The sequence below is a fragment of the Heptranchias perlo genome, chromosome 13 (genome assembly GCF_035084215.1).
Source record: "Heptranchias perlo isolate sHepPer1 chromosome 13, sHepPer1.hap1, whole genome shotgun sequence".
Classification (NCBI taxonomy): Eukaryota; Metazoa; Chordata; class Chondrichthyes; order Hexanchiformes; family Hexanchidae; genus Heptranchias; species Heptranchias perlo.
The window spans coordinates 9,362,069-9,375,320 of NC_090337.1; the positions used below are offsets into that span (position 1 = coordinate 9,362,069).

The window sequence follows — 13,252 nt, forward strand, 5'->3', positions numbered from 1 at the left end:
GCTCAATTGTAGACCTGGCAGTGATGTGGCTGTCGTTTTATCAATGCTGTTGCTCATTGATCTGGTTCCTCAGAGTCACGTGGGCATGGGGTATCCCTTGTCTCCGAGGAGCCAGCCCTTAAGGCTGTCTTTTGAGTGGAAGAGGCCCGGGATGTTGGATTCCCTCAGAAAGAAGGAACTGTGGCAGCTGCCAGGGAATCTGGCACAATCGTGAAGGAATCTTTTGCGGTGGTCACAAGTGAGCTGAGTGTTGATGGAGTGATATCGCTTTCTGTTGATGGACAGTCCTGGCTCATGTGGAGGTGCTCGGATTGCTATATGGGTGCCATCAATCGATTGCACCCTGCCCCCCTGGGAAGCCAGCCACAGAGTGTAATCCCACTGCCCTCTCCATCTGGCTGAGGTCGTCCATGGGGAGGTTGATGTATTGCGATGTCCTGCGAAACAAGCCGTCGGTGACCTGCCTTATGCACTTGTGTGCAGACGACTGGGAGACCCCGACGAGTCACCGGTGGCACCCTGGAATGATCCGGAGGCAAAGAAATTGAGGGCAGTGGTGACTTTAACAGCGATTGGTAACGAGATGCCGCTCGGCCCAGCCGGGAGCAGCTCGGCAAGACGGAGGCTGCAGATAACTGCGACCACCTGGCGACTCTCAGCCTTCGTATGCACTGCTCCTCAGAGAGGTCCAGGAAGCTGAGCTTCGGTCTGTACCCTCTGACGAGGGTAGTGCCTCCTGCGATGGCGCTCCCTCTGTTATTGCCCTCTGTGCTCTTGTGCAGGTGCCTGTGGCGCAGCACTGTGTTGTGCAGCTCCAAGTGGCGGAAGTGCACGCCGTGCCTGGCGAGGACGGTGATGTTCCTCGTCCTCGGACGTACTGGTGAATGCAGCCATTGTGCCCCCCATCCTGATGGTGTCAGTTTGAGGGGGTCCGAAAAGTTGGTAAATAAGTGTAAACAATTCTGAATGGAAACCAAGAATTTTCAGTCTAAACACAAAGATCTCCCAGCCAAGTTTGTCTGAGAGAACCGAGTGCCCTGCTGCAATAACTCACCTTTTATCCCCATCCGTCAAACAGGCATTTAAATGTCCAAATGGTTGCCGGCTGAAACCCGACTCGTTCCCCATGGCGTGTTTCACACAGCGCGGGGAACACGCTGAACACTACAGTTCAAGTACTTTAAGTACTTGAATTCCTTGTTTAAATATCGTCCCGCCGGCTTTAATTGCCGGCGGGACTCCCGGGTTCGGGAACGCCGCGCGCGCCCAGATGACTCTGGGCCGTGCGCGTTCTTAGGCGTGTTGGAGCCGGGATTTCTACCCGCTCCTGGAAATCGCGATTTTCTTCGCCCCCGACGCACCCACAGTTCCAGTTTAAAATCGAGCCCCATCAGTAAAAACAGATTATCTGGCCATTGTCTCATTGCTGTTTGTGGGATCTTGCTGTGCGCAAATTGGCCGCCGTGTTTCCTACATTACAACAGTGACTACACTTCAAAAGTACTTCATTGGCTGTAAAGCGCTTTGGGACGTCTTGAGATTGTGAAAGGCGCTGTATAAATGCAAGTTCGTTCTTTTTGAACGGGTCTTTACATTACACAGCGGAGCCCAGAGGTTTAAGATGTATAAAAGAGGGAGACAAGAAGCTCACTCTCCAGGCAGGAATAGTCGAGTGTAAAAGCACCTTAAAAGGGGGCAGCAAACTTGGGACCGGTCACAGGGCTGCCGAGAAAATTCGACAATCTTCCATCCCCTCGCCCCTCGGAGCACTTTTCTATAATAAACTGCATCTTTATTCAGTGCAATACAACCACATTAACAAATACCACAGAGCAACTCATAGTGGGGCCATCCCTGTAGTTGACTTCAGTTTTTTTTGTGTACTTCATAAATGGTTCAGCAGCAATATCTTCGCTTAAAAGACATCCATTATTTACATGAAGAAATTCCGATACCTGTCCAATTGACAATTGCCGCTTTCAATAAAAAATATTAACCTCTGATTTGCTGCTTCACCTTTTGTCCTTAGGTACATGTCTTTATTTGTCCTCGTAACAAAAATCCCCCCCCCTCCCACCCCCACTTCATCACTGGGCAGTGTCAGAGATGATTTGCTGAGGTCTGCAGTGCAATATCGGGCAGGCCCTTCATCCTGGGACTTTGTTGACCACGTTTTATTTACACGACCCATGACCTCCCCCCCCCCCCGCCGACCCCCTCCGCCGCCATCGTTTCCCCATCAGCCGTTTCAGGTGGTGCGGCCCACGTATTCCCTCAGACGAGTTGTCCCAAGACTTGAGTCTGGCCAGGAAGGCAACGATACGATTCGTGCCTTCCCCCTTCCACGAGGCGACGAGCGCGTTGCCTCTCGCTGAGTGGCAGACGGGAGAACGCCCAGCCTCTCGTACCCCGCCCGCCCTCTAGACGTTCGTCTCCAGTCCCAGCAGACGGCCCATACGTTGCATGTTCTTGTCGATCGTGGCTTGGCAGGTGATGACCTTGGCGCACTCCATCGGGAACCAGCCTATCTCTCCGTCTCGCAAACGCTCACCTTCGTACCAGCCTGCAAGAAGTCAAGAGGTATTTGACTGCTCTATTACAATTATTTTTTAAATCTGTGCGAGGCACTTTAGATTTTTTTCTTATTTCCCCCCTCTGAACATCGACTTCAGAATGGCATCAGGGATTACAAGGACAGGGGCAAATAAAGATACCTGAATGCTGTGTGGGACATGAGCTACTGGGACCATAATTAGATAGTAGGAGAAATGCTTTAAGAGTTGCCCTTAATATGTCCTCAAAATGGAGTTAGTCATCAGACTGAATGCTGGGAAAGGAAAGGAAATCTAAATGGTACTATTTTAAGGGGGATCAAGAGCAGAGGGACCTGGGGGTGCATATTCATAAATCTTTGAAGGTGACAGAACCAATTGATAAGACGGTTAAGAAAGTGTATGTTACAAAGACACCTGGCTTTTTAACTGGGGCATTGAATACAAAAAACAAGGAAGTCATGCTAAACCTTTACAAATCACTGGTTAGGCCTCAGCTCGAATATTGTGTACAATTCTGGGCACCGCTCTTTAGGAAGGATGTCAAGGCCTTGGAGAGGGTACAGAGGAGGTTTACCAGGATGATACCAGGGATGAGGGACTTCAGTTATGCGGGGAGATTGGAGAAGCTGGGGTTGTTCTCCTTAGAGCAGAGGGGAGACCTAATAGAGTTTTTCAAATAATGAGGGGTTTTGATAGAGCAAATAGGGAGAAACTCTTTCCATTGGCAAGTGGGTCGGTAACCAAAGGTCACAGATTTAAAATAATTTGCAAAAGAACTAGAGGGGAAATGAGGAGAATTTTTTTCAAACAGAGGGTTGTTAAAATCTGGAACACACTCCCTGAAAGGGTGGTGGAAGCAGATTCCATAGGAACTTTCAAAAGGCAATTGTACATGTACTTGAAGAGGACTCATTTGCAGGGTTTGCTGGGGGAGTGGGACTAATTGGACAGCTCTTTCAAAAGAGCCAGCACGGGCATGACAGGCCGAATAGCCTCCTTCATTGCTGTAAAATTCTATGATTCTATGAAAGGGTTAATGCTAATTAAACCATGAAAACTTATACAAACAGAACATTCCTTCCCAGGAATAAGAAACAAGCCATCAAGACGACCGGCTCAGAGGAGAGGGACATAAAGATGTCTTGACTTATCTGGACTTGTATGTCAACCCTTTGCTAGTAAAGACCTGAGAAGCTTGGAAGTAAACAAGTGACCTGGCATATCGGCGTGCCAGTGCTTCACTGATTTGGGAGTGATTGGAATACCAGCGGGGTTGTGTAAGGTGATTGGCAGCAGAAGTGCTGAACTCGTCTATCATGTGTCACTCAGATTTAGTGAATAAAATTGAGAGGGTCTCTTTGGGTATTAAGGACATACAAAGATGGCGTTTCTGACACTAAACTTCCATCTTCAGTTTTCGGTATTTAGTTCTTAGTTCAGTTCTGGTTGTTTTAGTAGTTCTTGCAGTAGCAAGTGTAGGAGTTGTTTGTCTCGGATTATGTAGAAGGCTGTCTCTGTAAAATCTGAAAGTGCACCTTGGACAGAGCGAGAGAGAGAAAGGTTACAGAAGTCAGGGTTGTATGGTTATACCAGCCAGACATAGGCAGATATAAGTCTGGCATTAATTGTACAAGTATCTCGAAGAACAAGGAAGGTGAGATTTAAGCAAGGAAGTCCAGATATAGCTAAAAGTGGAAGGTGAATTTACTCAGGAGCAGGGGATCCAGGGGGATTGGGTAGCACCTCATCACTGTAATGTCTCAGAAGGCAAACACCATTCTCCCAGAGGAAGACGAGGCAACCAGTGTACCCACACCAGCTCATAAGGACGAGATCACAGAATCCAACAGCACAGAAGGAGGCCATTCGGCCCATCGTGCTTGTGTTGGCTCTTTGAAAGAGCTACCAATCAGTCCCACTCTCCTGCTCTTTCCCCCTTGGCCTTGCATTTTTTCCTTTTCAGATATACATCCAATTCCCCTTTGAAAGTTACTATTGAATCTGATTCCGCTATCCTTTCAGTTATATAATTTCTCGAAATGTCGCCAACTACAAACATATAAGCTTTAATCTATCCAATAGACAGGCTATTTAATGTTGTTTACGTCTCAGCTATTAAGGGAGTCCAGTCTAAAATTAATCTCAAAAATTTACATCGACTTCAGACACTGATCTCAACTGTAAGTTTATAATTAGGAAGCAGTTAGTGCTGAATTACTGTGATATAACTTTGTAACCGCCGTCATTTATTTCATCAGTTATTTGGACATTCAATGTTGAAGTTTAAGTGCTGCTAATTCTACGGTTAGTAAATAATTGTTAGTTCATGACTTAGTTGTCTGACTTTCTTCTTTGATAACTGGCAAGAAAGGGTTAATTCATTTACCTGGTGTAAATGCTCAACTAATCTCAACTGGTTGCTGTATTTTGGCATCGTTAATCCCCCGAGGCATAGACTGGGGGGTAAACTATAGAAGGTTCCTCGTCGAGGAGTTAAGGTGAAGGGTTAAGGATTCCTCTGGTGCCCCTGATCAATATTCTGGTCAGGGTATTAACCCCAGTGTTCCTACAGGATGTCATGTCAAGGGAGGTCCAGGTCCAGTGTAGTGATAGATGTGAGATCAGGAAGATATTCTAGATTTTTGCTTCATGTACCTTGATGATTAAAAAAAAAACATGTTGCCAAACTTTCCCTCATGGAGATGTGATGGGTCTAAGATGGAGTAGATTGTCTACAGACTCCTGTGGAAGAAATGGGCTTGGTGGGCTGAATAGGTTTCCCTTGCGTTATGCTCATACGCACCCCGCCGCCGTACCACAAGCACCAGCGGAGAACGTGGCCAGGCGATCTCCTTCTCAGCCTCTACTAATGCTGCTCTAGAAAAAGGACGGTGGGCGAGAATGAGTGAAAGTAGGAAACAGTGCGGCTCCTATTGATTTCAACATGGTGAAGGTGCAAGGGGGAGGAAGAGTGTGCAGGACAGCATATTCAGAGCAAACGGCGAACAAGAAAAGTAAGTTTAATAGGAACAGGAGTAGGCAATTCAGCCCCCCGAGCCTGCTCCGCCATTCCATTAGATCATGGCTGATCTGCACCTCAGCTCTATTTACCCGTCTTAGCTCCATATCCCTTGATACCCTTACCCAACAAAAATCTATCGATCTCAGTTTCGATAGCTTCAATTGTCCCAGCAACCACAATCTTTGTGGGGGGGGGGGGGTGGAGAATTCCAGATAAAATAGAGTAAGACTATAGGAGGACAGAGGAAGGAAGGTAGGAGAGAGATTGGAGACAAGAGGTAAGGGAAGAATTGACTTTTTGTTTTCATTTGTTCTCAGGACGTTGCCCTGAGACGTTGGTGGTGGGCCTTCATCTTGAACTGATCAGTTCTTGCGGTGATGGTATACAACAATTGTTTTTATAGATGACTGGCTTTCCAGGTCAATTCAGGAAGCACCTCTTCTCGCAAAGGGTAGTGTCAATCTGGAACACTCTCCCCCCAAAAAGCTTTTGAGGCTGGGGGTCAATTGAAAATTTCAAAACTGAGATTGATAGATTTTTGTTGGGTGAGGGTGTTAAGGGTTACCAAACCAGGCCAGGTAAATGGAGTTAAGATACAGATCAGCCAGGATCTAACTGAATGGCGACGAGGGGCTGAATGGCCTACTCTGCTCCTATCACTGGAATCATAGAACAGGGAGAGGTGACAGGCTCCCTTCACTGAAGGTCAACGATGAACTGCATTAAGGTTTTTTGAAGGCAATCTGACACCTTTTATAAATTACATCAACTGAACGCAACTTTAAAGCTGTGGTGGAATTTGGACTCATGACCTTTGGGTGCTTGTTCTCGCACCATAACCACCGTACAACCACACCCAAGCTTTCTATTGTATTGCATCCAGGGTAGCATTTACACCAGAACTGAGAGGTTATAACAATCAGGAAAGACTAAACAGGCTGGGACTCTTTTCTCTAGAAGAGAAAAGGCCGAGCGGTGATCTAGTGGAGGTCTTTAAAATTATGAAAGGGTTTGATAGGGTAGACGTAGAGAAGGTGTTTCCACTTGCGGGGGAGACCAGAACTAGGGGCCATAAATATAAGATAGTCACCAATAAATCCAATTCAGGAAAAATGTCTTTACCCAGAGAGTGGTGAGAATATGGAACATGATACCACAAGGAATAGCTGAGGCGAATAGCAGAGATGCATTTAAGAGGAAGCTAGATAAACACATGAAGGAGAAAGGAATAGAAGGGTACCCTGATAGAGTTAGATGAAGTAAGGAGGGAGGAGGCTCATGTGGAGCATAAATGGCAGCATAGACCAGCTGGGCCGAATGGCCTGTTTCTGTGCTGTAATTTCTATGTAAAGCTTGTAATTATAATTCCGTAGGTAGAAAAACTAGGAATTTCTTCGGGGCTCCTTCTGTTCTGCCGATGTAAGTTTGGTGGAAGTTCGGCGATGACCTGTTGGGGTGGCAGAGAGGGAGGAGCCCCACCGCCCACTCGATAAGACATTCGCCCGCATGGTTCAAGCGCCCTTCCCGTTGCATCGGTATGCGCACAGGGTAATACTCACCGTCCTCTGCGCTCTGGTAGAGAAGGACCACATCAGCTACCTGGAGGGACAGCTCGTCAGGCTGCTTGGCCGGGTACGTCCTGGTGATCTCCACCTGGGTCAGCGCTGCCAAGAAGAGAAAGAAAGAACATGGTCAGTTGGAATTCGGCCAGTGAATTGTTTAACTGGATGAGAGATGACTGAGACACGACCTAACAGAGGTCTTCAAAAATTATGAAAGGGTTTGATGGGGTAGACGTAGAGAAGATGCTTCCACTTATGTGGGGGAGACCAAAACTAGGGGTCATCAATATAAGATAGTCATTAATAAATCCAATAGGGAATTCAGGAGAAACTTCTTTACCCAGAGAGTGGTTAGAATGTGGAACTCATTACCACAAGGAGTGGTTGAGGTGAATAGCATAGATACATTTAAGGGGAAGCTCGATAAACACATGAGGGAGAAAGGAATAGAAGGATATACTGATAGGGTTAGATGAAGCAGAATGGGAGGAGGCTTGTGTGGAGCATAAACACCGGCATGGACCAGTTGGGCTGAATGGCCTGTTTCTGAGCTGTACATTCTATGTAATATGTGAAAAATATAACATCACTAATGACCCGGTTTGAAGAGCTCCAGAATTACGTGGCCTTTCTGGTTTGCACTCCAGTGTGAAGTTCTGACAGGTGTCCTCCGTGAGGGAACTGATTGCATCCGGTGCTGGGGTGAAATATCAACCCGTCTCTCTCAGATACTGACAGACATGCCGTGCGTTTCCAGCTATGGTGTGTGACTGGCAGAAATACAGAGCTGCAGTCGTGCCCAGTGTCCAGTTGGTGGCAGCGTGTGTCAGCGGCAATCGCTGGCTTCTCTGCAACCGTCCTCCTTCCCCCACCCCCCCTCGCCCTCGCCCCTCGCCACCCCCCCACCCCCACCCCGAGCTCGTTCACCTCACACCCTCGTCGGCCAACTTACTTGTCCTGTCTGGGTGTTGTCTCTCAGCGCTGTTCTGCCCCAGGGCCGTGAACCAACGAGCACGGTCACCCCTGCAAAGGACGAACAAAAAAACAAATCAAATTCCATTCCCTCCCAAGTGACCTTTCAGTCACTGCCTTTTCCCAACCTTTTCCCGGGCCCTTCACCAACTTGCACAATTCTCATGGGAAAATGAGACTCACTTTGTTTTTGCAAGCAGGCTACAGAATACTGTGTTATACAACAGTGCACAGTTAAACTTCCCCGCGGAAAACTGCCAATCCTGTTAAGCACTTAACATTTACGCCACGTGTAATACTCAGGATGAGATCTCCCTTTCACCTAAGTTCCGCTCAGTGACTTTTTCCATCGTCCTTCCTGTTTCCTCCCTGCTCTCCCGAAAGTAGCAGCTCCGTGCTGGGATACGGTTCTATTGACGCCTCTGGCCCTCCTGTACCTCATCGCCCTAAGTGGCCCGTTCTTCAGACGTGGGCCTAGACCTATGGCTATTCAACTACTGGGGGAATCGCGGCTAAGAAGATGATGAGTTGTTTTGATCTGGAATGCACTTGGTGGAACAGGCTCGAGGGGCTGAATGGCCTTCTTCTGTTCCTATGTAAATAAGGAGAAACTGTTTCCAATGGCAGAAGGGTCGGTAATCAGAGGACACAGATTTAAGGTGATCGGCAAAAGAGCCAGAGGCGACATGAGGAAACATTTTTTACGCAGCGAGTTGTTCTGATCTGGAATGCACTTCCTGAAAGGGCAGTGGAAGCAGATTCAATAGTAACTTTCAAAAGGGAATTGGATAAATACTTGAAAAGGAGAAATTTGCAGGGCTATGGGGATAGAGCAGGGGGAGTGGGCTAATTGGGTCAATCTTTCAAAGAGCTAGCACAGGCACAATGGGCCAAATGGCCTCTTTCTGTGCTGTATGATTCTACTAATGAGGGAAATCCGAATGTTATGGTAATATGTTGATTTTTCAAGATCGGGGAGTTCTCCCCGGTGTTCTGGCCAATATTTATCCCTCAACCAACTTCACTAAAACAGATTATCTGGTCATTATTCATTATCACATTGCTGTTTGTGGGATCTTGCTGTGCACAAATTGGCTGCCACGTTTCCTACATTACAACAGTGACTACAATTCAAAAGTACTTCATTGGTTGTAAAACGTTTTGGGATGCCCTGAGGTAGTGAAAGGTGCTGTAGAAATGCAAGTCTTTCTTTCTTTTTTACTAAGGCCTTAGTAAGGCTTTATATAGATTCACCAGTACATCTCGACTGGTGAGCACACAAGGATCAATGGACTAGACATTCGACCACACAGCGCCCGTATTTCTGTATTTCCATGAACAATGACCAAAAATGTCACGGGCAGACTGTGCAAGGATGAAATGCTGGGCCCCCAGAGTTTACAGTCAGTTCATGGAAAGACCAGTTACACATTAGATGGATAAATGGGGGAACAGCAGTGTAGTTAGCTCACTGTCCCAAGATGTGGGCTACAATATACAATCGCTAATGTTCAAACACACACACAAACACGCACACAGATACACACACACACACACACACACGTACATACATACAGATACACGCACACAGATACACACACACACACAGATACACACACAAACACACGTAGATACATACAGATACACACATACAGATACACACACAAACGTATGTGGATACACACACATACAGATATACAGACGCACATGCACACACATACAGACACACGCACATATACAAACACACAGATACACACACACAGATACACACAAAAACACACATAGATACATACAGATACACACACTGATACACACACACATACAGATACACACACAAACATATGTGGATACACACACATAGACACACAGACGCACATGCACACGCATACAGACACACACACATATACAAACACACAGATACACACACACAGATACACACAAAAACACACATAGATACATACAGATACACACACTGATACACACACACATACAGATACACACACAAACGTATGTGGATACACACACATAGACACACAGACGCACATGCACACGCATACAGACACACACACATATACAAACACACAGATACACACACACACAGATACATACACGTAGATATAGATACACACACTTTCTGCCAGTATCTGAGTGATTGGCCTGTGCTGTGCAACAGGAAAAGATAATTCAGCGTTAACGTGTGATTTGATCCCACATACGCTGAAAGTGCATTTAAGTGCAAACTAACATAAAAACCCGATTGTGAAGCCAAGGGATTATACTGTGAGATCACTGAATGAATTATTTGAGCTCTCTGTCATTGCTGGGCCTTGAGCCATTTTTCATTCACTTATTTTTCACAGGAGACTTTCCTTGCTGCAGGACTGACAGTGCATTCTGTCATGTTATCCATCAACAGGAAATGGCTTGGCACACGATGTTCACTGGGAAGCTGCAGGCTGCTCTGGTGTCTGAATACCTTGTCTCCTCACTCTCAGTCCCTTTACTAATTGCTAACAGGACTGTCGTGCTGAAGCTTTTTTTAAGCTGGTCCCTTTTGTCTTGGCTTCAAAGTTCTGCATTAATTGTTCAACCTCTCCAATTTTTTTCTCCTCCTCTCATGTAAAGAAAGTCTTGCATTTATATAGTGCCTTTAGACAATCCCAAAGCAGTACACCGCCAATAAAGTACTTTTGAAGTGCAGTCACTGTTATAGAGAGTCATAGAGTCATAGAGTTATACAGCACGGATAGAGGCCCTTCGGCCCATCGTGTCCGCGCCGGCCATCAGCCCTGTCTACTCTAATCCCATATTCCAGCATTTGGTCCGTAGCCTTGTATGCTATGGCATTTCAAGTGCTCATCCAAATGCTTCTTGAATGTTGTGAGGGTTCCTGCCTCCACAACCCTTTCAGGCAGTGAGTTCCAGACTCCAACCACCCTCTGGGTAAAAAAGTTCTTTCTCAAATCCCCTCTAAACCTCCCGCCTTTTACCTTGAATCTATGTCCCCTTGTTATAGTACCCTCAACGAAGGGAAAAAGCTCCTTAGTATCCATCCTATCTGTGCCCCTCATAATTTTGTACACCTCAATCATGTCCCCCCTCAGCCTCCTCTGCTCCAAGGAAAACAAACCCAATCTTCCCAGTCTCTCTTCATAGCTGAAGCGCTCCAGCCCTGGTAACATCCTGGTGAATCTCCTCTGCACCCTCTCCAAAGCGATCACATCCTTCCTGTAGTGTGGCGACCAGAACTGCACACAGTACTCCAGCTGTGGCCTAACCAGTGTTTTATACAGTTGTAATGTAGGGAAACGCAGCAGTCAATTTGTGCACAGCAAGATCCCACAAACAACGTGATAACAATCAGATAATCTGTTTTAGTGGAGTTCATTGTGGGATAAACAATATCGGTCAACATGCTGTGGAGAACTCTCCTGCTTTTCTTCAAATGGTGCCCATGGAATCTATAACATCCACCTGAGAGGACAGATGGGGCCTTGATTTAACGTCTCATCCGAAAGACGGCACCTCCGACAATGCAGCACTCCCTCAGTACTGCACTGGGAGTGTCAGCCTGGATTTTGTGCCCGAGTCTCTGGAGTGGGACTTGAACCCATGACCTTCATGACTCAGAGGCGAGAGAGCTACCCACTGAGCCAAGCCAGCCACTTGAACTGTAACTTCAAACCGATAGTTCGGTGTCCTTTTTACTTTGGTTATACTGCTGGTACAGAAACCAGAACCATACCCAATGCCAACAGAACAGATAGAATATTTTAGGGTAGGGATGCTGGCCCTACAAACTTTGTAGAACATCTTAGGCTACATGCTCGAGTTGGACCTCGCGCCCCGACATCATCCTCAGTTATCATTTGACGTTTTACGGAGGGAAACAATCCGGAAACTCAATCGGCTTCGAACTCAACTGAACTTCCAACATTACTCTGGTTTTGTACGATCTGGAGTTGTGGTATTCTTCATTAGGAAGCCTAGGTGAAAGGTCGAGGCCCACAGCGCAAGATGCCACTAAGAGTAGGATAGAAAGACGGGGCAAATCAAGCAGCGGTCAGAGGACGCAAAGCTTGGGGTTTAAAAGCATGTAGAATTTTCAGGGAAAAATTGAGGCAGCTAGATTTTGCGGGAAAGAATGAGTTTGAGTACGTGGAGAGACTGGAGAAGCTGGGATTGTTGTCCTTAAACCAAAGAAGGTTAAGGGGAGATTTATTAGAGGTGTTCAGAGTCATGAAGGGTTCTGATAGAGTAGATAAGGAGAAACTGTTTCCAGTGGAGGAAGGGTCGGTAATCAGAGGACACAGAATTAAGATAATTGGCAAAAGAGCCCGAGGCTAGATGAGGAGAATTTTTTTTACGTGGCACGTTATGATCTGGAATATGCTGCCTGAGAGGGTGGTGGGAGCAAATTCAATGGTGAATTTTGAAAGGGAATTTGATACATACTTGAAGGGGAGAAATTTGCAGGGCTACGGGGAAAGGGCGGGGGAGTGGGACTAATTGGACAACTTGTTCAGAGACCTGGCACAGGCACGATGGGCCGAATGGCCTCCTTCTGTGCTGTAAGATTCTATGATTAGCAAGAAATGGATTTGTCTTTTGACATCCAGTTTAGAAAATTTCCAGACATCCCACTCATGGATTTCTGAGCCAAAACTGGCAACATTAAATCCCTTGACTGGATGCTGTGTAAGTCGCTGAGAGGCATCCAGAACCCTCAGTGTTGGGGCGAACTAAGAGGCTGCCTGACCTCATTAAAAAACAGCAATCATTCTTTCTCAGGTCACATCTGTGTTTGCACTATGTGGAAACAGTTTGACTGTCCTCTGGGATCATTCTACATCAACACACTGAAACCCAGGCATGAACACGGGAGTTTAATAAACTACAGAACCATAACAAACACGTAAAGGAGGGCGGAATCTAGTAAAGAGAAGGCTGAGGGGTAATCGGATAGAGGTTTTAAAGATTATGAAAGGATTTGATAAAGTAGATGTGGAGAAGATGTTTCCACGTGTGGGGAGAAGCCAAAACTAGGGGTCATAAATATAAGAGGGTCACTAATAAATCCAATAAGGAATTCAGGAGAAACTTCTTTACCCAGAGAGTGGTGAGATTGTAGAACTCGCTAC

At 46.4% G+C, this 13,252-nt stretch overlaps 1 protein-coding gene across 3 annotated transcripts in view; it reads right to left on the reverse strand.

Moving 5' to 3' along the window:
• Positions 1–1,788: 1,788 nt before the first annotated feature.
• Positions 1,789–13,252, reverse strand: part of LOC137331265 (rho guanine nucleotide exchange factor 26-like) — a 139,157-nt gene continuing 127,693 nt past the window's right edge. For all 3 annotated transcript variants that reach the window (XM_067994924.1, XM_067994923.1, XM_067994926.1), the window contains exons 13-15: positions 8,092–8,162; positions 7,137–7,241; positions 1,789–2,563 (exon numbers count right to left, since the gene is read on the reverse strand). In XM_067994924.1, the coding sequence (XP_067851025.1) occupies positions 2,421–2,563; positions 7,137–7,241; positions 8,092–8,162 (319 nt within the window). In that variant the 3' untranslated portion in view covers positions 1,789–2,420. The remainder of the gene's footprint in view (positions 2,564–7,136; positions 7,242–8,091; positions 8,163–13,252) is intronic.